General features: G+C 43.5%; 1 protein-coding gene across 1 annotated transcript in view; it reads right to left on the bottom strand.

Annotated features, from left to right (window-relative positions):
• Nucleotides 1-25909, bottom strand: part of FMN2 (formin 2) — a 207608-nt gene that overhangs the window by 6242 nt on the left and 175457 nt on the right. The window contains exon 16 of the mRNA XM_056853283.1: nt 19895-20044. Coding sequence (XP_056709261.1) covers nt 19895-20044 — 150 coding nt within the window. The remainder of the gene's footprint in view (nt 1-19894; nt 20045-25909) is intronic.

The following is a 25909-nucleotide window of genomic DNA, read 5'->3' as shown; positions in this document are numbered from 1 at the left end:
GATCACGAGACAGAACTGGGATTCTGTTGGTATACTGCCCACTCCACTGTCTAACAGTATTGCTGCCTGAGCTGGGAGAGGAGGTCTGTGGTTGATGTTGAAGACCCCCTAATCTGGTTGTCCTGGGGGGTTGCTGCATTCATGCTGGGGCTGCCTTGTCAGGAGTGGCTGAAGATTTAGTGGCCTCCATGACAACCATGGACCTATCTCAAGTAATAACTGGGCCCATACAGGTCTCAATCTTGCATTTTGTTTGGGCAAGAGGTAGGCATTCTCAAGGCAAAGGAATTGATAACAGCTCCATTGTTATGGACTGATCATTATTTGTTCAGGTTTAGACTGGAAAATCAAGACTTTGCAGAGACAGAGATAGATACTAAAATGATATGCTGCCAGAACCAGATGAGCCTGAATGTTTTCCTGATGGGTCTAGAGGATTTTCATTTTGGTTTGGTCAGCGCTCCTGACAATGCCATGGCTGACCTTTGGAATGAGGAAATGACCTGGGCAAATTAACACAAGTGCTCCTAGGTGCCCTCTCTTAGGTCCTAGAAATAAGGTTTACTAAGAAGCTTCAAGCAATGAAAAGGCAAGGGGGACAGCCAGAGTGACAGTGAAAGAAGATTTGGGATGAATTCAACAAGACACAGGCTAAACCTACTTTTAAAACTCACTCCATGGTAGTGATGGTGGCAAAGAAATAATACTTTCCTGCTACCATGGTATCTGTACAGTGTAGGCCAGTAAAGCTGTTCTGAGTGAACAGAGGCCATCAGGATCTGGCCCACAGGAGGAGGACTGTTCGGTGACTCTTTATGACAATATGTTGCATTCATACCAACTTCAATTCTGCATTAGAAGTGGTGCTCAAAGGGTGCCCAAGTGTCAAGTCATGAAGTTGCTTCGGATACTTTTCTGTTTATTCAGTGTGAGCAAGTGGACAGGATTCTTGGATGTTTTAGGCCTACTACCTTCCTAGCTGCTTAAATCTGCCCCGGGGGGGGGGGGAGATGGATAGGGGGAGTACAACCCTACCGATTCTCCTGGACTTCTCAGCAGCTTTCGATACCATTGATCATGGCATCCTTCTGGACCACCTTTCAGAGTTGAGGAAGTATTTTGCAGTTATTTCAGTCCAATCAGAGAGGTAGGAACTGGGGGAGTAGTGCTTGACTCCTTGGCTTACAGGGTTCCATTCTGTCCCCCGTGCAACATCTACATGGAACTACTGGATGAGGTCCTCCAGAAATTCAGGTTAGACTGTCACCAGTATGCGGAAGATGTTTACTTCTATCTTGTGCTTCTGGCAGATCCCAGGCAGGCTTCGGAAACCATGAACTGGTGCCTGGAGACAGTTCTGGAGTGGATGCAAACTCTGCATTGAAACTTACAGCCCATTCCTGAGCTGAGGTGTATGGGGACGGTGGGGAAGAGGTGCAGTGGTGCCTCTTCCTAAGTTGTTTCCCCAACGCCGTTAAACAACAACAACAACAAAAACCATTTCGCGGCTTTTTTTTTGTTTAACTGGGGCTTTTCACCCCATTGAAAACAGCGAGGCTGCGCCTGCTAAATAGCAGACGCAGCAACGCTGTTTTGGCCACCGGCGCAAGTGGCCGAAAGGGGATAGGGAGCCACCTAACTGGCAGCTTCTCCCCCTGGCCCACCCCCAGAACGCCCCCTTGCACCGGCATGGCCTCTCCATGCGGTTGCCAGTGCCACGGAGAGGCCGCGCCGGCTGAAGGGGGAGGCGCAGTCCCGCGGCGATCGGCCGCCGCTGGGACTGGCCTCGCCACCGGCATGAATACGTGTAATCGTGTGATTACATGCATTTACTCCAGCGGCCAAATCACGCTGCCTCCTATAGACTTTTAGCCCCATTCTCAGGAATGGGCTGTTAATCCTGAGAAGATGGAAGCACTACTGGTGAGCGTTAGGACTGATCCAGGATTTAAGGTGTCTCCTTTCTGGATGGGGCTGCACTTCCCCCAGAAGAGCAGGTCTGCAGCTTGGGGTATTGCTGAACCTGGGTCTACAGCTGGATAAGCAGGGCTATTTGTCTGTTCCCTTTTGTCATTGTCTTTCACCAGCAGGTTAAGACCTTTTTGTTTTGTCTGCCATTCCTTCAGTGACCCCTTGTTCTTGCCCTATGTTTTTATTTGTTAGGTCTGTGTTTTTATATATTATACTGTTGGTTTTAAATCGGCTTATGATTGTTTTAGAGTGTTCTGCTGTTAATTGGTTGCTGCCTTGGTGGCCCTGATTGGGTAGAAAGGCAGTTTAAATTCTGTAAATAAAATAAACAATGTGGCCTTCTCTTCTCGTTTCCGAATCCTTAGATCATTTGCCATCACATTTTTAAACTTACCTCTACAACTTAAACTTACCTCTACAACTGAAAAGTTTAGAAAAATGCACGATACTTTCAAACAGTAAATCAAGAAATCACAGGACTCTAAAAAGAGCCCACAGGACACTGTATGCCATCCATAGGTTGCATCCTGCCCATCCCTAGATCAAGGTAATGCCTCCATACTATCCTTATTACTTTTTATGCCGTAAAAGGATTGAAGTGCTCATGACATGAAGGATCCCTTTGCGTTGGGTGTCTTACCATTCTTCACACACAATTGTTTTGACTTATAAACTCATCTCTCTAGACACATAAGCAATTTGTTAACAGTTGCAGGAAGAGAACAGAGCATTTCAGGAGACAGCATGGCTGGATACTAACACTCCTGGAAGCTGTCTGACAAGTTCAGATGGAAAAATCTACAGCCCAGTCCAACACATACACAAACAAACTGCCAGGAATGCAGTAAGAGAAGCATTTTCCCTAGCTCCCCTAAGCAATACAGTATTGTTAAAATGGGCCAGTTTATTCCAATCTGTGTTACAAAATGAAATAGTATAAGGGTAAAGGTCCTCTGTGCAAGAAACCAGGTCATTCCTGACCCATGGGGTGATGTCACATCCCGATGTTTCCAAGGCAGATTTTGTTTGTGGAGTGGTTTGCCAGTGCCTTCCCCAGTCATCTTCCCTTTACCCCCAGCAAGCTGGGCACTCATTTCACCAACCTTGGAAGGATGGAAGGCTGAGTCAACCTTGAGCCAGCTACCTGAAACTGACTTCCGTCGGGATCGAACTCAGGTTGTGAACAGAGCTTTTGACTGCAGTACTGCAGCTTAACACTCTGCGCCATGGGGCTCCTAGTATAAGGGTACAGCACCATAAATAGCAGATTAATGAAAACATCTTCTGAAAACTGTGTGGCACGTCTCTCTCCATAACAGACAGTGGCTGAATTCAGCTGCATCACAATAAACTGCAGTATATAAACCAAAGTTTGATCAAGCACCAGGTGATTAAGACATCCACTGCAGACATTACAGGGTTGCCAACTTCAGGTCAGGAAATTCCTGAAAATTTGGGGGTGGAGGCTGGGTAGAGAAGAGACCTCAGTGGGGTATAGTGCTATAAAGTCCCCCCAATGCAGCCATTTCTCCAGGGAAACCAATTTATGTAGTCTGGAGATCAGTTGTAAGAGATCTTCAAGCCCCACCTTAAAGCTGGCAACCTTGGACAATCCAACAAAACATGGCTTGTTGGTTAGCAGCAAAAGAAGATTTCAAGCTATCACCCATCAACTTCTTTGGGTGCCCCTGCATTGTAGTATTATGGGAAAGAGAGAAAAAGCTCTCTCTATCGCAGAATTACTGGATGTACTGGAGGGTAGAAGAGGACGCACCAGGGAGGAACAAGTAATGGAAGCGTCATATGCCCAGGGAGAGATATACATGTCCCAGAATCATTTGGAACTTGCGCATCTCAATATGGGAGTCTTGTGAACATTTCCCAGTTGCTGATCAATGGCGAATTCAAACAGAAGCCCCTAAGTCAGCTTTCCACCACGTCCCAGAGCTACCTTTAAAACTCAAGCCAGTATCTGTTTTGGTGAACACCATGCCATAATTTAACATCTTCTTCATGAAAAACATCAAAGGAAGGAAAAATGAAATGTAAAATACATTATTTAATTAACATCTTGAAATTAAAATGGCACAGCTATTGAATAAAACTCACACATAATATCACTTACAATTTTGCCAAGGTTTTTTTTTTTAAATCTTATCAGGCATCATAACTCCCATTCTAGAATACATTGTGGTCAGATAGCCAAGGGTTAATCTAAACAAAGGGAACCTTTCCTTGTTTCCATCATAATTAAGTTGTTTTTCTCCCCAGCACTTTTACCTCCCTATCCCTCTTATTTATTGTCAGGCCAATGTATACAAAATGTTCGCCCTGATTAAGTCTCAAACCTGTTTGCAAGATGAATACGGTAGATACAAGGAAAAGAAACCAGACATCCCTGCAGAATCATTTTATCTACCTTCTATAGCAAGCACCAGGCTGATTGCGGGCTTATCATGAGAGAATTTCTCCCATCATTCAACCCGGTGAGAAAGGAAGCCACTTTCCTGCGACTAAGCATTAATAATTTTGTCTAAATAAGTATCTGCGGTAGACGGATTCATTTTCTACTGGCTCCAACCAGGCTTGCTGCAGATACCCTTACACTATGCCAGAGTCTACTAGGACATGACTAATTTAAACAGACTGACAAGACTGGAATGTTCATGTGGTTGAAATTTAGAGCGGCCAGGATAAACTTTCCAACAATAAGCTATAAGTAGCTAGCATTATTATTTATTATTTTTTAAAAATATATTCCTAGAACCAAATTTATTTGTCTATTATTTTGGTACTGAATGCAACAAACATAATTTTAAAAGTGTGCGGTTTCTACTTGCTTTTTTAAAATGATGGTATGCTGAGAGATATGCACTGCTTACCCATCTGTTTCCAGGCACAATTCGAAGTGTAGGTTCTTTAAGGCCCCAAATGGCTTAGGGCAAGGATACCTGAAGCACCGTCTCCTCCTCCAGCCCAGCCCAGCAGTTAAGATCAGCCTTTCCAACCCTGCTCTCTGTGCCCTTGCCTTTAGAAGTGAGGTGGGTGGTGACTGGAGATACGGTATTTTCTGGTGGCAATGCACCATTGGAGCACCCACTCCTCTGAAGATCGTTTCAGAGGGTAGTTGAGTTGGTCTGCAGTACAAGAGCTAGATTTGAGACCACTAGAACCTTAGAGACCAACACAGTTTTTTGGGGTAGAAGCCTTCCAGAGTCAAAGCTCCATTTCATAGAATCATAGAATTGGAAGGGACCACCAGGGTCATCTAGTCCAACCCCCTGCACAATGTAGGAAATTCACAACTACCTCCCACACACACACCCAGTGCCCAGAAGATGGCCAAGATGGCCAGCTAGTATCTAACAACGGGAGCTTTGACTCTGAAATCTTACACCCCGAAAATCTGGTTGGTCTCGAATCTATCAGGCGCTTGGTGCCTTACTGTCTTTTAGGCACCAGGCAAACACACATCTTTTCACCCAGGCTTTTAATTAGGGGTTTTATGGTGCCAGCTTTGTAATGGTCTGCTTCTGATCTCAGATCTGTTGGATGGTTAGATGTATGCTGTTTATGTCCAATTGCTTGTGTTTGTGATTCAATGTATTTTGGTTTTTATGTTTCAATGTATTTTATTTCATATGTTTTATCCATGCTGCAATCTGCCTTGAGCGCCTTAAGGAAGGAAGGAAGGGGGCTAATAAATGTTTTAAATAAATACATAATTTTAATGGCTTGGCATTTTATATTTTTACATTATTTTAATTGTAAGCCACCTCAAGCAGGACTCTGAACAGGTGGCACAGAAATATCCTTAAGACATAATAAACATTCTTGAATAGCCCTGACTAACCCAATCTCGCCAGAGCTCGGAAGCTAAGCAGGGTTGGGAACAGTCAGTACTTGGATGGGAAACTACCAAGGAACTCTGGGTTTGCCACACAGGAGATGGCAATGGCAGGCCTTTGCTCATCCTGTGCCTTGAAAACCCCTTCAGGGATCATCATAAGTCATTTGCACATCATCATCATCATCATCATTATTGGGTTTTTTTATTTTTTAGTATTTATGGGATCAGGAAGCCTCATTTTTAGATAGAGATTGATGGCCCACTTTTGAACTTGCTGCCACAATCTGTTTTACTTGCATAAGCCACTTTCCTAACCCCCACTGCCCTTCAGTAAAAGTTCAATTGTGGTAACCTCAAGGGATGCCTTTCAATCCCTTCACGCAGTCGTTCTCCACTTATTTATTTTGCAACAATCCATGCTAATTCTCTTTCAGTGAGAATTTCCAGCACAGGTCCTGACAGCACAACAACAACCACCAGAAGTTTATTACACAGTCAACAGACCTTTAAAATATAATTGTTAAAAGAGAACCCAGAAATTATTAAACATTTGATTAACATTTATTTCACCATTCAAGATCTTATCTCAATGGCCACATTGAAAAACATTGACACTGTTTCCAAAATATGTGCATTCTCCCCAACAAGGAGGGTACCTAGCTGTTCTGCTGAATAATCTGGTAATACAACCAAAAAATGAGTAATGAAATACTCTTCAACTCCCTTATTATAATTTCAAGACGGCAGTTCATGGGGCACAGCCTCTATCACCCTTGCAACATAAGGACATAATCTCTTGTTTAAGGGGGTATGCTTTGCCGTCAAGTCACAGTTGACTTATGGTGACTCTGTAGGGTTTTAAAGGCAAGAGACTTTTGCCATTGCATTCCTCTGCATAGAGACCCTGGTGTTCTTTGGTGGTCTCCTGTCCAATTACTAACCAGGGCCAACCATGCTTAGCTTCTGAGATCTAACAAGATCAAACTAGCCTGGGCCATCCAGGTCAGGACTCATAGGTAAAGGTAAAGGTAGTCCCCTGTGCAAGCACCGACCCATGGGATGATGTCATACCACAGTGTTTACTAGACAGACTATGTTTACTGGGTGGTTTGCCAGTGCCTTCCCCAGTCATCTACACTTTATACACCAGCAAGCTGGGTACTTATTTTACCAACCCCAGAAGGATGGAAAGCTGGGTCAACCTTAAGCCAGCTACCTGAAACTGACTTTCGTCGGGATCAAACTCAGGTCATGAGCAGAGCTTTTCAATGCAATTCAGCCGCTAACCACTCTGCACCACGGCGCTCCTCCAGGGCTCATAGCAACCCTCAATAATTGCTGTTGGCAAAACTTTACAGTGGGCTAGAGTTTTCCTATGTTTTGGGATACTTAAGGTATGTGAATAATTTGCACATGTCTTAAATAGCAGAGAATTTAGGTCCAAGCTGAAAAGTTGAGCAAGATGTATGTGCCAAGGCAAACATGTTCTGATCACAAAACCTTTACTTGACGAATGCCTGTGCTTTCTCCAGATTGAAACACAGTAAGGCCAGGTGAGAAAATCCCACACTGTTAGGTTATAGCTTTCTTCCATTTACTCATAAATGCATTTTTCAGTGTTGGCCTTGCCATATGCATACATACATATAACCTTTATTGGCATAGTTAGTTATGGTCATGAGATCAGAGATAACAGGTGTTTCATAAAAATTACAATCAATTAATATTCAGGATTGAATCTTAACCTTAACCACTTCCACCAAAAACTCTGCTACCTTCACCATAACCTCAGGCATGAAGTCATTCAGACGGAATTGATATATGGTTGTTCTGTAAGGGGCCATCAATTTGCTAATTAAAGGTAATATAAATTTTTTGCGGGGTTCTTCATGTAAATGACAATCTAGGATAATGTGATGTAGGGAATCTGGCTAGCCCATTCCACATGGACATAGTCTCTTGTTAAAGGGAGTTTTTGTAAATCTCCCATAAAGAACCTTGGATGGGAAAGAGTTAAAACGAGCTAACATAAAAGCTCTCCGTTGGGGTTCCTCCAGTGTATGGAAATATTGCTGTATTTTTCCAGGCAATGTTAGCAAATCCATTTTAAGTGGGGAACGCTTGCCATATATAAACCGCAGCGGAGACAAAACATCTATCTTTAACATCATAAAATCTGGCAACTGCTCAAGCAAAGCGTCCACAGCATTCCCCTGTGCTTGCTGGAGATGTACCAACTGTTTGCCTGAAGAATGAAAGAGTATACCTAACCCAAATACTTGCAGAGCTGCACTTGTTTCAGTAGGTGTCCATCCACAGACCATCTAAACTTAACACTGTTTTTTTTTAATTACCATCACTTTGATTTTAATAATTAATTTCCCAGTATGCATTTCTGCAAAGCTATGCAAATTTCTTAAGACAGGGGTCCCCAACCTTTCTGATCCCGCATGCACCTTCAGAATTTTGACACAGTGTGGTTGGTGCATCCACAAAATGGCTGCTGCAGGAGGCGGAGCCAGCGACAAAATGGCTGCCACCGCTTCCTTTCAGTTGCACAAAGAAGATCCTTGTGTTGTGGTGGCAAGCTGCTGCCGAAGCAACATCTTAAAAAAAATCTGCACAGCCAATCAAATCTCCAACAGCCAATCAGAAGTCGTACTGGGCAAAAGCCCCATCAGGCTCCACCCATTTTCTAATAACACTAGTCAGGCACTAGGAAAGGTGTTGGGGGGGGCATGGTGCCCATGGGAGAGGCCCAATCTGATTTGGGAGAGAATGACTGTATCGCCCGATGCCACGAAGTATTGTAGTTTGGTCCCCCCCCCCCAAATCACATCATATAAGCTTAAGCCAAACAATAACACTTTGTCAACTATGCTAAAAGCATCACCATCTTGAAAGAAGAGGATAAAACTTTTAGCTATATATAGGGTTACCAGATGTCCCACTAAATTGGAAAGCCTCCTGCTGATCACTGCCATTGCAGCAGAAGAATTAAAAACCATAACAACACTGTTATCCTCTATGCCGGTACATCACTTCCAGGTACAACCATCGGGTTTCTGATTCCTAAAGCTACTTGTTGTCAATTCTGGGTTGTACCTGTAAGTGACATAGTGACATCCCTGATGTCACGTTCCCCATCCCTCCTGTTGGTTGCCAGGCTTTAGGGGAAAAGGAGATTTCATGCGAGAGGAAAGCTTGGGTGAAAACACATGGTCACTTTATCCTCCTTTAATCCCTGTTTTAACCAGGATCGAACACACATTAAGCGAAACGCATGCGTCTGATCCTGGCTGAATCCTGGCTGAAACAGAGATTAAAGGAGGATAAAGTGACCATGCGTTTTCACCCGTTGTGTAAGAGTGTGTGTGCACGAGAGAGACAGATAAGCAGCACATTCTCTGTGGGACCTTAAAGGCCTATCATAAACCTGATTAAAAAGGGAAAGAAGGGAACAACAAAACTTAGGAAATGGGCAAAAGGAACAAAAGGGGGCTTAAGAGTTGTGTAAGAGGGGCAGAAACAGTTAAACCACAAGCACCTTTGCCTGTGTCTGAGGGAGATGCAGCTCTAAGCTATATGAAGTTTCTATCATCTGACTTACAGTACCATCCTAAGGATTATTTTCTAGGAGGAAGTCCCACTGAATAGACTTGAGTAGGATTCTGAGAAGATCTGCTTAGGATCGCACTGTCAAGAACTTTGCTGGCCTGCTCTTATTTGTATGAATATATGTTAGAAATGTTCCACCTTTCTAACCTCCCAGCCCCAAACAAACAAATAATATGCCCCGTATCTCCAGGTGTCTCGTTCTCAACTCAAACTGACTGGTTCCGATTTCGAAAGCAAACAAAAAGATCTTTTAAATGTACTTGAAGAGGATGTGCATTGTGCTATAAGATTTAATGTCCTTCTTTGGAAGAAGCAGTGACAGCTTCCCCCTATGCTCCTTCCTATGCAATCCATAGCTACACAATGCCAGACTTTAAATCGTTCAACAGCAAGCTTTAAATCATCCTGCCGAGTAATCTGTAGGGAGACATACCAGTCTTTCTTCAGAGCGAGATCAATGAGCTGTGGAGACATGTTGGCCAGGAATCTCTCCTTTCATCTAGATGTACAACATGACACACCAGGTGCCAGCTTAACTGCTATTCTTGCAGGAACGGGCAACTTTTATAGTCAAGCCACTCCGAGATGCATCTTGGGATTTGAAAGGGTGGAAAGAACTGCTAGTTTAAAATAATCAAATCAGGTTGGAGAGACGCTCCATCAATAATTCAGATAATTTTACATCAGCTTATGCTTGTGATAAACCCTGTATGGGGCAGCTTGAGTATTTGCACTCAGTGTAAGGTCATCACAAACTAAAGAAAGGAGGGGATGGGGGGAAAAACCACATGTATTTTACCAGGCCCAGGGATGAATCTCTTGCTTCACCTTTACAGCTATGTAGAAACACTTACTTAGCCATATTCTTACATAAACAGCTGAAGTTCCTGCTAGGATGGAAGGGCTAGTTTGTGTCTGTGCCCAGTGAAGCGGATGTTTGTTTGTTTGTTTGTGTGTGTCTGTATGTAAAGCGCCAACAAGTCACATCCAACTTGGCAACCCCATAGTGTTTTCAACCAAGCAATGGTTTGCCGTTGCCTGCCTCTGCATAGTGACCCTGGAATTCCTTGGTGGTCTCCCATCCAAATATTAAGCAGGGCCAACCCTGCTTAGCTTCTGAGATCTGACAAGATCAGGCTAGTCTGGGCCATCCAGGTCAGGGTGAAGAGGAAGTTTAGTCAACAAGAAAACAAGTTTCAAGCAAGTGTGTTTTTAAAAAACATCTGACCCTGTCCTCATTTCATGAGGTGCAAAACTTTCTCAAATAAGATAGACTAAAAAGGAAACAGCCTGGGAGGTAGCCTTTCTGCTACCTGAGGTGAACATAAGGCAAGTATGTCAAGAGGACCAACTGAATCTTCAAGACATCTCCATTCTCCCTCACCTCATTATATTCCCAGAGATCTCTCAAGAACAATCTGAAGAATTATCTATCAGTCTGAATAGCAGCTAGCTGACAAGACTAGGAAGATTTTTGTTTTTACAGCTACCCCTGCTGAAACACAGAGCTGCTTAATTTCTCACAGGAATTCTTGCTCTGGAAGATGTAGTAAGGGCAACTGCCCAACTTACAAAAATAACGTTTAAGATGTGAAAAGCTTCTGTGCTTCTCACATTAAAAAGAAAATGGAAGGGGCTATACTGATGCATCTTTACCCTGTCTGCCTTCACGGGAAGTAAAGAGAGGCAGTTGGTTTCAGGAAGAGAACCTTCCATTCTTTTCACTTCACACCTTGCCTGAGACAAAAGAGAAATGGGAGGGGATGGCGGGGTTAGAAAACCTTGGAATGAGCAATTAAGATTCCTGCCATCAGGTTGGAAGGATAAGTTGCTCCAACGTAGCCAAAGACCTTCTCAGTGAAGAATAATATGGCCAGTAAAAGAACTGAGTGCAGTTACACTCCATCGCTGAGCTAAGTAAGTCCTTGGATACCCTCATGTATTATGAATGACTGGAATGTAACCCATTGTTCAGAAGACAATATCTAGTTACTCAAAGTTTCAGCGCATACCACATTAGCTTGCTTTGGTTTCTTAAAAGTCTGTATTCAAAATAAAATTCGAGAATAAAGAAGAAGGGTCAAAGGTGTCAGATCAAGTTAAAATATAGACTTAGCAGGTGCGACATTTCGACATGCTGATGCCAGGAGGAAGATGCAGGCGACTGCTAAAAAACTTGCTTGAGATCCCCTTGAATATGGGGAGGTGTTGTCACGGCACTGTTGCAATGAAGTAAGATTTATCAGCTTCTCAAAGGCATGGTTCCAGTAAACACTAATGTTATTCACAATTTGCTTTGCACTACCGAGGCAAACCAAAAGGAACCGTAATAACACAAACGTCATTTATAAGGAAATGTTAATATAATGATATATAGATGAGCTTATTAAAAGTACCTTGTTGGAAGGTATCTGAAGATCAAATCCCTCCGATGGCTGGATCCCCTGCATTTCGACTATTATTGGTAGCTGTCCACCCAATGTCCTTTTTAAATACCCAAGACCTCACTGATGCCCAACCACTGTTATAACGAGGTATTATCTGGATATCCAACAAAAATGAGTTTAGTTCTTCTCATTTTCTTAATGGTTTTTGGATAATCCTAATTTTTGTGGCTGGTATTGGAAAACTGCGTTTATATGTTCTCAATTTTCTGTGCTCCATGGTACCCATTTAACTCCTATCATCACTAATCAACAAAGGATACCACATTTTGTCATTTAAAGTCTATAATGAGGAGGTGGCAGGTGACTGAAATGATGTGTCACAATAACTTGGGGAGATAAAGGTTTGTTCATAGGGGAAACTACATCAAGCTCTTCCAGTACAATAATTCCAAGGCAGTATGTGGCAACTGTGAGAGCCAGCAAGGTGTAGTGGTTAAGGTGTCAGACTAGGATCTGGGAAACCCAGGTAAGTTGGGCAGTTGCTCTTACTACATCCCCACTCTGCCAAGGAAACTTGCTGGGCCAGTCTCTCATACTCTCAGCCTCAACCCTGGCAAGTATTTGGATGGTAGACCACCAAGGAATAACAGGGGCATAATGCAGAGTCCGGCAATGGCAAACCACCTCTGAGCATCTCTTATCTTGGAAGCCCTATGGGGTCGCCATGAGTCCGCTGTGACTTGATGGCAAAAATAAAATAAACTGTGGCAACTAGAGCTGTGCAAAAAACAAATGTGGTAAATTTTGGGTTCGGGTTTATTGGGCCCAATTTCCCCCCGGTAAACTCGAAATAAGCCAAATACCCATACTGGTAAATGTTGGAATTCGGCTTATTTCTGGGTTTACCAGAAGAATGCGGGCCTATTTATGGGGATTTTTTGAAGCTCCTTGGGGGCATTTTTGGAGGGAGAGCCCCCAAATTCACAACATAGCTTGGAGAGACTCTTGTTGCATGATCCTTGAAGTTTGGTGAATATTGTGTAAAGAGGTTCAATTTTATGGGGTCTGGAAGTGGCCCCCCCCCCAGAGAAATATCAGCTTTTTCCGGGAATCACCTATTCGGCTCAGCTGATTCAAGTATTGTTGTTTTTTCTGGTAAGCCCGAGCCAAAAATAAGCCAAAATGGTGATTTTCTGCTTTATTTTTGGCTTGGATTTACCGATATGGACATCCCTAGTGGCAACCATACTTTCCCAGAATGGTATGATGGAATGCCTTAGAGAGTAAGAAATACACAAACCATATACATGTGCTTTACAAAACCTATGGTGGCATTGTTTAGGCAGAAAGATGTCCTCTTACCTCATCCCCAGCCATTCACATGGCTGAGGATATGGACTGAGACATTTCTTGAAGACAGCAGCTGCAAGTCACTCGCAGTGCTGTCCATGAGTGATAGGTGCTGATGCAATTCAGCAACTGAGCTAGAACTTAGCTTCTGTCTACGCCTCGCCAAACCCAGAACTACCCAGAAATTTTAAAAAGCAGCTGTTGCCTTTGGTAGTGAAATAAGCGTACATTGCTAACCGGCAGGAGGAGCAAAATTGGAGTAAACAAATTCTTCCCCAGTTTATCTCCTCCAATAATAGCTGCTGACTAACTTTAGATTCTCAGTTCTTTGGGGACACAGACCTATCTTCTCATACTCTCTAAAGAGTCACACACCTCAGTAGTACCTTATCTCTCTGTGTTAAACGCCATCAAGTCGCTTCCGACTCATGGCGACCCTATGAATCAATGTCCTCCAAAATGTCCTGTCTTTGACAGCCTTGCTCAGGTCTTGCAAATTGAGGGCTGTGGCTTCCTTTATTGAGTCCATCCATCTCTTGTTGCCCCTTCCTCTTTTCCTGCTGCCCTCAACCTTTCCTAGCATGATGGTCTTTTCCAGTGACTCTTGTCTTCTCATAATGTGATCAAAATATGATAGCCTCAGTTTAGTCATTTTAGCTTCTAGGGTCAGTTCAGGCTTGATTTGATCTATAACCCACTGATTTTTTTTTTTTTTTTTTGGCAGTCCATGGTATCCGTAACACTCTCCTCCAACACCACATTTCAAAGGAATACTTTATACACAAAATAAATAAGAATCCATCCCTCTTATCTATAAAAAGACTAGCCATAAGACCCAAAGTATTCACACAAATATGAGGATCTAGAGTGCCTCATGTGTTTTCTAGTCTTGACTACTTAAAAAGCATTTCAAAATTTCCTAGAACTAATTAGGGACTAAACTCAGAAATTGCTGGTGTGAACATGGATAATAACCGAGAGCAATTTCTAAAAGTTCAACAGCACAGTTGCATTGCTGTCTGTTCATAGACAGCAGTAGGGCTGGAGCAACTGCCCTATGAGGAGCGGTTAAAACACTTAGGAGTGTTTAGCTTAGAAAGAAGGTGGTTAAAGGGAGACGTGATAGAGGTCTGTAAAATTATGCATGGTATGGAAAGAATGGGCAGGGAGAAGCTTTTCTCCCTCTCTCATAATACCCAGAACACGGTGTCATCTGCTGAAGCCAGAGGGTGAGAAATTCAAAACCAATAAAAGGAAGTATTTCTGCACACAATGCATAATTAAACTGTGGAACTCCCTGCCCCAGGATGTGGGGATGACTGCCAATGTGGAAGGCTTTAAGAAGGGAGTTGACATGTTCATGGAGGATAGGGCTACCCCATGGCTACTAGTCAAAATGAATACTAGTCATGATGCATACCTATTATCTCCAGTATCAGAGGAGCATACCTATTATCTTGGGAGCTGTGGAACACAGGCAGGATAATGCTGCTGCAGTCGTCTTGCTTGTGGGCTTCCTAGAGGCACCTGGTTGGCCACTGTGTGAACAGACTCCCGAACTTGATAGGCCTTGGTCTGATCCAGCATGGCTTTTCTTATGTTCATACAACTGAACAGTGTTTAATACATGGCTGCAATGGGCTGGAAACTTCAGTTAAGCTTTTAGCAAAGCAATTAGTACTAAATAAATTAATACCTAAACCTAAACAAGACAGAAATGGTACTGGTTGGGAAGGTGAAGATCTTGAAGGATTTTGTGCTTCCCACTATTGATGGGGTTCAGCTGACCTCTTGCTAACTCAGTTAAGAGACTAGGGGTTATAGTGAACCTAAATGCATCTGCAAAAAATGCTTTCTTCCAACTCTGTTGAAGACGGCCCCCAACCTTGACTCTGCCAGTCTGGCCAACTGGATCCACACCATGGTAATACTGAGACTAGACTACTGTAATACACTCTACATAGGTCTCCCCTCAAAGTCAACTCAGAGACTCCAATTGGAGCAGAATGCTGCCGCTCAGAGCAAGGAGGAGCATTAATATTTCTCCCATTCTGCAGTCCTTCTATTAGTTGCCCATCCAATACTGGGTTCAATTCAAGTTATTAGCTATCATGTATGAAGCCCTTCATGGCCTTGGTCCCTCATATCTGCAGGACCACCTCTCTCCCTATGCTCTGCCATGACAGCTTCACTTATCTGAGCAGGGCCTTCTGCAGATGCCACCCAGCAAATTGGCAAAATTAACAACCGCCCATACATGTGCATTGTCTGGGATTGTATGGGATGGCCTGCCTGATGAGGTTAAGAAGGGTCTCACTTTCCTGGCTTTCCACAACTATGCAAAGCTGAATAATTCAGGAGGGCTTTTTTACACAAGTGATGGGGTTATACTGTAATGAAATGGTTCAGAAAGAAACTTTGGTAAAGGGATAGGGACTATGGGCTATACTACTGTGCATTGTCTGTTTCTATATGTTCCTCCTGGGTAATTTCATGATTAAATGCTATGTTTAAATGCTTTTGCTTTCTTTCAGATTCCTGCTTGTTTTCAGATGTCTGCAATCCAAACCCTACCTCACTGTTTATTGGATGTCCCATCCTGTTGATCATATTGGTCTTTTATGCATGGCTGTTTCACTCGCCGTCACCCCCGCCCCCAACAACTTTGGGTCTTTGTGTTGATTATGCATGCCGTTTCTGACCGTCAGAGTAGGGCTGTCGATTCGGTTCAGCCCGAACCGAAAAACAGCCGAATTTCCTCTGATTCGGCGGTTTTTAGTTCGGGACGAACCGAACTCAAAAATGGCGGGAAAATGGGGGAGCCAAATTCAGCGAGTTCGGGAGTTCACGAATAAATTCGGCAAATTTGGGGCGCAGCAGCATAACCGTCAGTAAGCAGCATTCTCCCCCGGCCAATCGGTGGCCAAGCTGGGTCTTCTTCTGGCCAATCAGTTAGGATTGAGCACTGGAGAAATCAGCTGCTGCGCGGCCCGGCCGGGGAGAGAAAGAGAGAGAAATCCTCGTGTGGGGGGGTGAGTGTGCACATTCGCTCCTTTCCATGGCTGCAGGGGGTGAATTTTTGGGGGTAGAGACCCCAAACGTTCAGTGGAGCTTCAGACAAGCCTTCTTAAGAGACCCCCCAAGTTTTGTAAACATTGAGTCAGGGGGTCCTGAGATATGGGCTCCACCCCCTTTCCCTCCCCCTTTTCCATTTCCATGGCTGCAGGGGGCGCTTTTTTGGGGGTGCAGCCCCCAAACTTTCAGCATAGCTTCAGACGAGCCTTCTTAAGAGACCCCCCAAGTTTTGTAAAGATGGGTTCAGTGGGGGCAGAAATATGGGCTCCCCCTTTTCTCTTTCAGTGGCTGCAGGGGGCACATTTTTGGGTGTTCAGCCCTCAAACATTCAGCATAGCTTCAGATGAGCCTTCTTAAGAGACCCCCCAAGTTTTGTAAACATTGGGTCAGGGGGTCCCGAGATATGGGCTTTCCCCTTTCCCCTATTGGGATGAATGGATCACCCGATCCTGTATGCATCTCCAGAGTGGCAAATCCAAGGCAAAACCTCCCGTGCTTAAATAGAATTGTATTGGATTACCCAGTTCTCCCAGCCCCTCCTGATGGAACAGAAGACAGCCACAGTAAGACCCCTTTGGGGGCTTTAATCTAAAATTTTTCTCCTGTGTGTGTGTGTGTGTGGGGGGGAAGCAGAGTCTGTGTGTGTGTGGGGAGGGAGCAGTTTCTGTGGGTGGGTGGGGAAGCCAAAGGGGGCTTTCGCCTGTTCTGCCTGGGGGTGTGTGCCCCCTCGAGTCTCTCTCTCCCTGGTTTGAGGGGGGGCTTCAGTTGTGTGCCCTCAGGTTTTCCCTCATTCATAAGATCGGTTAGGTCTATTCTGATGCTTGCTCAAAACTGGTTTTCAAATGGTGACTTAAAGAATGCATTTGCCTGGTCCCGAGTCCGATGCAAAAGGGGAAATTCCACCCCTCCTGCTCATTATGCATAGCTAGCTGCCTCTGTCTCTTTCCATGGTTTGCAAACTCCCAGGTGTCAGGTGTTACTTTGCATGGTTGCAAACGTGTTGCTTTGCATGGTTGTGTTGCTTTGCAGTTGTGCTGCTTTGCAGTTGTGTTGCTTTGCAAACTTCTTCGCACCTGCCCCGCCCTTGCTCCCCGCAGCTCAGCTGTTTATCGGGGCTGGAAGCTTTCTGCGTGGGCGGCAAGCTCTGCTCAGAGATGCACATTAAGGGTGGGGGTAACCCTTTCGGGGCCCATATCTCAGCCCCCCCAACCCAATCTTTACAAAACTTGGGGAGTCTTGCAAAAAGGGTCCTTTGAAGCTCCGCTGAAAGTTTGGGACTTCTACCCCCAAAAATGCCCCCCCCGGAGCTGCAGAAAGGCGCGGTTGTGTTTTTAATGACTTTATTCGACCGAATTTTCCACCCGAACTTTGAATTCTTGCCAAATTGCACAGACCCGAAGCAGGGGAGTTCGGACTTTGGCATATCCCGAATCCAGATGGGCCGAATTCGGCCGAATCTGAACTATACCGAATTTTTTTTTCAACAGCCCTACGTCAGAGGCCGCCTCGCTCTCCCCCTGCCTTTCCCCAAGTTTTGTTCGCGTTTTCAGGAACCTGTTTTATCTTGAATTTGAAAACGCAGGCAAAATGCAGGGAAATGCAGGAGGAGAGAAAGGCAACCTCTGACAATCGAAAATGGCATGCATAATCAACACAAAGACCCAAAGTTGTCGGAGGGGTGACAGCGAGTGAAACAGCCATGCATAAAAGACCATTGACTTATACTGTATAATCCACCTTGAGGCTCAGTAAGAAAGGTGGATTATAAATAACGTAAATAAATAAATACATAAAATGAATTCAGTAAGCATAAACTTTATCAAACATACAAACTATGGCTGTTACCACACTACGTATTCCCAGCGATGTATTAAGAGTTTGAAAATGTTATAAAAAAATACTGTTCACACTTTCTATGTATGCCCACCGATGTATTAAGAGTTTGAAACTGTTATAAAAAATACTGTTCGCACTTTGTTTGGCCCCTTTAGCTGTGAAGACGTCTTCCAACCATTTTTTAGCAGTGGCGTCCAAAAACCCTTTTAAAGCGATGTTTTTTATAACATTCCAAACTCTTGATACATCGCTGGGAATACCTAGTGCGGTAACAGCCTATGTCTTTCCACTTTTGTCAGTTGTGGCTGCAAACTGGGGGATTGGTCAGGTATTTGGGTAGTTATCTATTATGGAATGTATTGAATTTGTTTTGCTCATGACCTGTTGGTCCACACGCATAAAGAACGGAAATAAAGGGAAAGGGAAGGGGATTGGTCAGGGAAATAAAGTATTCAGTGACAGTAGAAAGCTGTTCAAGACAAACAAGTGGGTAGGAATATAAAAATTATGCTGCCAATAGGTACTACTAAAGATAAAGGATCACTCTGAAGAAGGTAGTTTGGGCATCTTGGTTCAATGATGCCTGAAGAGTGAAAATAAGTAGAATTCAGCAGAGAACACTGCACCTATAAAGTCTTATCACATTTCTATCTTGCCTTTCCAAGTAACTCAAGGTGATATATGTAGAACCACCCCTCCCATTAGTTTTCCACAACAGCTGTGAGTTTGAGAGAGCAGTCCAAGGTCATCCAAAGAACTTTACGGCTCAGTGGAGTTTTGAACTTAGTTCTCCCCAGTCCTGCTCCAGCACTCTGACCACTTCTGGAGGTCTTATCTTCAGGGGCAACAGAGTCAGAAGGGGAGGAAGACTGAGGGGCTACTAGTCACTACCAAATATTTAAATACTAGTCACTACCAGATATTTAAAAAATTAAAACTAAATATCAATAAAATCTCAGCAACATTGTCAAAGCATAGTGGTATAACGTTTCCAAAAAATCTTGCCGAAACAAGTGACCCTGGCATTTCCCCCATAAAGAGGCAGTTTGAGGTAACGGTTAGAGAAAGACAGGATATACAGCATAACGGCTTCCCCCCAAAAGTGACTTGCTCAGTCTCATTATACTTCTTACCTCTCTTAATGAGGGGATCCCCTGAGAGGGACTTTTGGGGAGGGGTAGTCACATGGGCTGAGATGTTCTTGAAGATATGCAAGTGTCAAGCTACAGAGTACTTTGAAGGCTGAATTCCGTAGTGTGTATTGGGCCTGGAAACTAAATCACTGCCAGGGTAACTGTTGCAAGACTGGTTGAACGTGCTACTTCCAGCCTTCTCATTACACAAAGTAGGAGATCTACATTATATTTTGCAAGGAATTATCTGGGTGCAAGAAAAATGACAAGGTCAAGGCCAGAGAGACTGGGGATGTGAGAAGTTAACAGTGGATTGTTTATAACAAGAAGAGAAGAACCATAAGCAATAGGATAACTTATTTGTTATTTAGGGATTTGTACTCCCCTTTTTCCCCACAGGGGACTCCAAGCAGCTTAGAGAAAGCCTAGAAAACTATAATTTAGGTAAACAAAGAAAAATAAATATACACAATATAACTCCTGATCCTGAACCAGCTCTCTGTGAGGACTTTGTGTGCGGAGGTAAGAATTATAGCCTGGCATCAAAAGTGTTTGAACAGTAAGAAGATCTCTACCATTACAAATTCATGTATAGGGTGGATATTATGTAGCCTTGTAGAGCTTACAATGCTTTATCTAAAATCTTTAAATGCTATCATAAAATGGACACTCACCTTTCTTGCAAAATAAGTTTATTTTCCTTCTTCCAGAACTCTTTAAAATCAGAACTAAATTCATGCCAAATACTGAAGAAAGCGTTTAAGGACACCTCCTTCTCTGCCATTTTTGGTTTCATACAGAAATACGCTGTAGTCTCCAAAAAGCTGTCAAAGAAAACAAAATGGCAAATATTTTATTAGCAACAACAGGATGAGTTTTCGCTCTATCCAAATGCCTATTTCATACATGACTGATGCAGCAGGCTGATAGCAATCAGAAACGTAGGCCTGGCTCTTTCATGTTCATATTGTGTGTTAAGATTTACTTTGCAAACTAGAGGACTGTTGTTTATCACAGAGCTACAATTGTGAGGCAAAGCTTTTTATGTTTTTCCAGCCACACAAGGACAAATACCCATACAGTTTCATCTGGAAAGGGGTATAGGACTTTCCACTTCATACACACCAGAGAAATCATTGGATTTAGAAGCAAATGATAGCCATGAATGAAAGTGGATTGTTTGGATCCTCCCTCTCCAAACAATCTGCTACCATCCATGGCTACCATTTAGGACTAGAAGGCACTATTTAATGGTGGTTTTGGTCCTAACTTGAAGGTAGGTTTCCGAATAGGGTTGCCAAGTCCCTCTTCACAACCGGCGGGAGGTTTTTGAGGCGGCATTTCCCAACCAGGAGCTGGCAACCCTATTCTGGCATACCCTTACTGACCCTCCCTTTGGTTTAGTTTTAATTGTTGGTTATATTTACACATATTGTTTTGAAAAGGTGATTTTTATTCTTTCTTAATTGTTCACCAACTCGAAGGCCCAAATTGGTTGGGAAAAGCAGCATACAAATGTTTAAGTAAATAAAAATAAAAAATGAAGATACCCATGCTTGCACAATTCTTCTATATACATTATACACATACAAACATAATTTAACATACCCAATTTGTATGTGTGTGTAATTCTGAAATGAATTCAATATCTGTATACAAAGATATAACCCATCCTGACAGCAGCTATTTAAAAATGCAAAAAAAAAAAAAAAAAGATTCTGAATGAACCATAGAGAACATGAAGACATCATCATTACCTTATGGAAGCAAAAACTGCTACCGCTATCTTAGTTGCTCAAATATTCTGCAAAATATCTCCAGACATGAATATCAGCTATGTAACTGTACATATTATTCCCATATTATGACTTCTCCCATGCGGATATCATGCAGAAACACATTACTGAATAAAAATAACAATGCAGGAAGGAAACAGCTGCCTTCTGATGCGACAATTTTTCCCAACAGGGCACCATTTGAACACTTTGGGACTTAAAAGTTAAAAATTTATATATGGCAATGTAGGGATGAACAGATTTCTTCCATTCCTTTTTTTGTGTCAGACGTTTGCCCAGTTCTGTGTTCCAGTGTTCCTCAGTTCCTAGATGGAGGTGGGAAAGGAGGCGAGCAACAGGCTAACTGTGGTTAGTGAACACACAGTGGTCTGTGATTAGAAGAAGAAGAAGAGTTGGTTTTCATATGCTGACTTTCTCTGCCTCTTAAGGGAGACTCAAACCGGCTTACAATCACCTTCCCTTCCCCTCCCCACAACAGACACCCTGTGAGGTGGGTGAGGCTGAGAGAGTATGACTTGCCCAAGGTCACCCAGCTGGTTTTGTGTGTAGGAGTGAGGAAACAAATCCAGTTCACCAGATTAGCCTCCGCCGCTCATGTGGAGGAGTGGGGAATCAAACCCGGTTCTCCAGATCAGAATCCACTGCTCCAAACCACCGCTCTTAACCACTACACCACGCTGGCCAGGAGATTAGGGTTACCAGGTCCCTCTTTGCCACCAGCGGGAGGTTTTTGGGGCAGAGCCTGAGGAGGGAGGTGTTTGGGGAGGGGAGGGACTTCAATGCCATAGAGTCCAATTGCCAAAGCAGCCATTTTCTCCAGATGAACTGTTCTCTATCTGCTGGAGATCAGTTGTAATAATAGGAGATCGCCAGCTACGACATGGAGGTTGGCAATCCTATCTGTGATATAAATATAGTAGACCATGGTCTGTGCAACAAACATGGTTTAAACAAATCACAGTTTACTGCAGTGTCAGAAAGCAGCCATTGGGTTTGCCTGTAGAGCCTGGGACTGCTCTAAGAGCGAGCTGGTACACCACCAAAACCACTCTGAGCTTACCCAAAGATATACACTACAGCAAGTAGCACATCCTAAAGCGGCCCTTCTAGACATTATAAGTCTCTGTGTGAAGCCTTTTCAACAATTAGGGAGCCAGACTAGATTGAAATCCCCACAAATAAATGCTCAGCGAGTTTGATAAATGGTGCTGATGTTTACTGGAGACGTGACGGCTTTTCTTAAGAATACTACGGGATCAAAGGGGGGCAAGGCAGGCTTTCGCACCGATCACTGCTAATCTTGCTGGGAACCAACAGAAAGCAATTCAGGCATACAGCTATTTAACAGCCCGCCAGAATTCCTTTATCTAAACAGCTGCAAACCATTCCCGAGTCCTCATCTAGGCTGACCACTTCTACAGCAGAGGACATGGCTGTAAAATGCAAAATATCCGAAACTGGGAAGTTCTCAGAGATAATATGCAAATATCGTTTATATGCATGCATAGAGGATATGGGTTACGACATAAGTAGGCTTAAATGCAAGGTTCCAGAGGAATTAAGTTGTTTATCAAGTAAGTACAGGCAAGTTGCATAATAATCACCTCAATGTGTCCAAAAAAGTTTACCATATATGGTAGTTAAAATGTCCTTACAGTTTCCTTTTTTTAAAGAGTAAATGCAAGGTATTTAGCATCTTGTCTTTTACACTTTTACAGTAACTAAAAGATTCTTATCTTTCAAGAAGGCAAAGATAAAAATCTAATGTCTGGAAATTTGCAGGGGGGAATTTACTGTATGATTTTTCAATTGGCACTACATCTACATAAATTATACATTTTTTCGGCTGGAGGAGTACTTATGTACATAGTGGTATAAATAAGGATTGGATTCACTGAAGCATGGCTTTCTCATCTCTCCTCTCCCACTGCAGCCCCCAATGCCCCGTGAAATGCTGGGCCAGGGGACCCCCCCCCCCATTTGGGAAGGCACTTTGGGTTGGATGGAGATGTGAGAGAGGAGGAGAGTTGGTTTTTATATGCTATCTTTTTCTACCACTTAAAGAAGAATCAAACCGGCTTACAATCCCCCTAACAGACATCCTGTGAGGTAGGTGGGGCTGGGAGAGCTCTAAGAGCTGTGACTAGACCAGGTTAACCCAGCTGGCTTCATGTGTAGGAGTGGGAAAACCAACCCGGTTCACCAGATTAGCCTCTGCCACTCATGTGGAGGAGTGGGGAATGAAACCCAGTTCTCCAGAACAGAGTCTACAATACAAATCCTACCACCCATGTAAGTGTGCTAGTTGAGCCAATGTGAAATGTTTTCTATGCAGACTGAAGTGTTAGAGTGCAGTGGTTAGAGTGTCAGAGTCAGACTAGGAACCGGGAGACTCTGGTTCAAATGCCCACTCTGTTGTGTTACTTGCTGGGTGATCCCGAACCAGCCTCACCTACCTCTCTTAGCCTCACCTAACGTCACAGTGTTACTGAGCAGATAAAATGGGGAAGGCAGAACCAGGTAACTCGCCCTGAGCTGAACTTGATATTCAAATATGCGGCTAGCCCAATTGTGACTGCATGGGACTCTTTCCTTCCAAATAAACTTTACAAAACCCATTTCCTATTTTCACGGCTGTGTTTTCTGTTTTAGGGGTGGTCAAACACCCACTGGTTTGGCTCCTGCTCACCAGTTGTGAACAGATTTTTCAACACTCGGTTTGATGTTTCGTCACTCTGTTTATGGGTGTTCAACAGGTTGTTTCACTGTATTCCTTACTAACAACACATGATCACATGAAGCTGCCTTATACTGAATCAGACCCTTGGTCCATCAAAGTCAGTATTGTCTACTCAGACTAGCAGTGACTCTCCGGGGTATCAGGTAGAGGTCTTTCACATCACCTACTTGCCTAGTCCATTTAATTGGAGATGCCGAGGATTGAACCTGGGACCTTCTGCATGCCAAGCAGATGCTCTACCACTGAGCCACAGTCCCTCCCCTAAAGTATGAAGTACAGTGCAATTGGCTTTTCACACATGTGGACTCTCATGCTGACCAATTGAGGTCTACTACCTCCCCACCCTTGCTGCATAACTGCTCTGTCAGCAGGCAATTGTTTAAATGGTCCATTAGATCACTCACAAATCATACAATCCAGTCATCACTACATGCTGAGGTTCAATCAAATCCTTTGGCTTTTGGGCTAAGTAGTCCCTTAGTGATGGTAATGGATGCTGATCAGTTTGAATCATGTGGTGTTTTGGGAAAACCCAACGCAAACTGGCTCGGCAGGCATTTGCAGCTTCTTGACACAGACCAAACAAACTGAGCAATCAGCTCACATCTGATTGCTACCTTTGAACCCAGTAGGTTCGACCATCAGATGTGTTCACAGTGAAATCTGCAGCATCCCTTTTCTATTTTTTTCTACTTCTCAGGGCTTGGAACATCTCAGAGCCTCACCCTGTGAACAAATTCAGATCTGCATATTCTTAAAACCAGACTTTAATAAGCTTTGTACACTTCTTTGTAATAGCCAGAAATTGACCCCCCTTGTGCTCTTTAGAAAGGTAGTCAAGAACACACTGCACAGCAGAGCTGCTCTTTAACAGTAATACTTATGGAAACAAAGCAAAAAGCTTAATGATAACTCTCATTTTTTTTCTGCCAAATGTGCTTGCATGGAGTAAAATTGTAGGCTACCACTTTTACATTGCTTTGTTTTTCCAATGATCTATCCATTACTTTTCCACAAGATCACTGTTTGGCTTTCCAGTTTCCAGAGTTAGGAATTGCAAAAGAGGAATAAGGATGCCAGAAAGACTAAATAAAATTTCCTTGGTGAGTACATTTTGCATTTCAGGGGGGCACGTCAACTAAAATACTTTTGGCCAAACTAGATCAAATATTAAGAGATCCATGATAGAATCGCCTCTGCCTTCAAATTAATTGAAATAAGAGTTGTGCCCAGGTAGGAGAAACAGAGAGGGGAAGAGAATGATTTGGATCAGGAAGAAGAAGAGTTGGTTTTTACATGCTGATTTTCTCTACCTTTTAAAGAGAATCAAACCGGTTTACAATCTTCTTCCCTTCCTCTGTCCACACAGCCAACTTGTGAGGTAGGAGAGATTGAGGGAGTTCAAAGTGAACTGTGACTAGTCCAAGGTCACCCAGCTGGCGTCATGCGGAGGAGTGGGGAAGCCAACCCGGTTCACCAGATTAGAGTCCGCTGCTCATGCAGAAGAGTGGGTAATCAAACCCTGTTCTCCAGATTAGAGTCTACCACTCCTAAAGACTACACCATGCTGGCTCTGCAGCACCAGCATAGAGTTGTTTAACCCTCCCCTCTTTCCAGTGGGTATCAGTTCTCTCATAGTGCTGTTTACCCAGGTGAAGAAATAAGAAAACAGTGCCTCCAGTGGGTCAATTTACATGAGCAAATGGATGTGGGGAAGGGTTGCACTCCTCTTGCCCAGCTCCATGGTCCTGACCCAAATCACTCTCCATCGGGTTGATATTTGTAGAACATTTAATGGAAGAGAGATCTGAACACCAATTTCCCATAATTCCAGGGATTCTTAACATAGAACGGTGCAAAGTTCACAGCTGTGTGCTCAGTGGAAATGGTGTCAAAGAAGAGAACTGTCAACCAGGATCCTGAAGTTCTAGTCATATGACTGCTAATTACAACATCATTGATTTAAAATGGTGAAGTCACGATGGTTCCGCTCTTCAACTTCCTTATCAGTACGCATTGGGAACACTCTCTGATGAAGAGCAGTTTTCATGAAGCTAGTGTGTTGTTTGAAATGCTCTCAGTGGTGCTTATCTCAAGGGTACCTAGACACAAAGTACTTCTGTACCTACGTTTCCAGCAGTAGCTTAGAAGGT

Source organism: Euleptes europaea, chromosome 7 (assembly GCF_029931775.1).
Source record: "Euleptes europaea isolate rEulEur1 chromosome 7, rEulEur1.hap1, whole genome shotgun sequence".
NCBI classification, from domain to species: domain Eukaryota; kingdom Metazoa; phylum Chordata; class Lepidosauria; order Squamata; family Sphaerodactylidae; genus Euleptes; species Euleptes europaea.
Note: the sequence above shows the minus strand (reverse complement) of the source record. Positions and strands in the feature narration are given on the sequence as shown.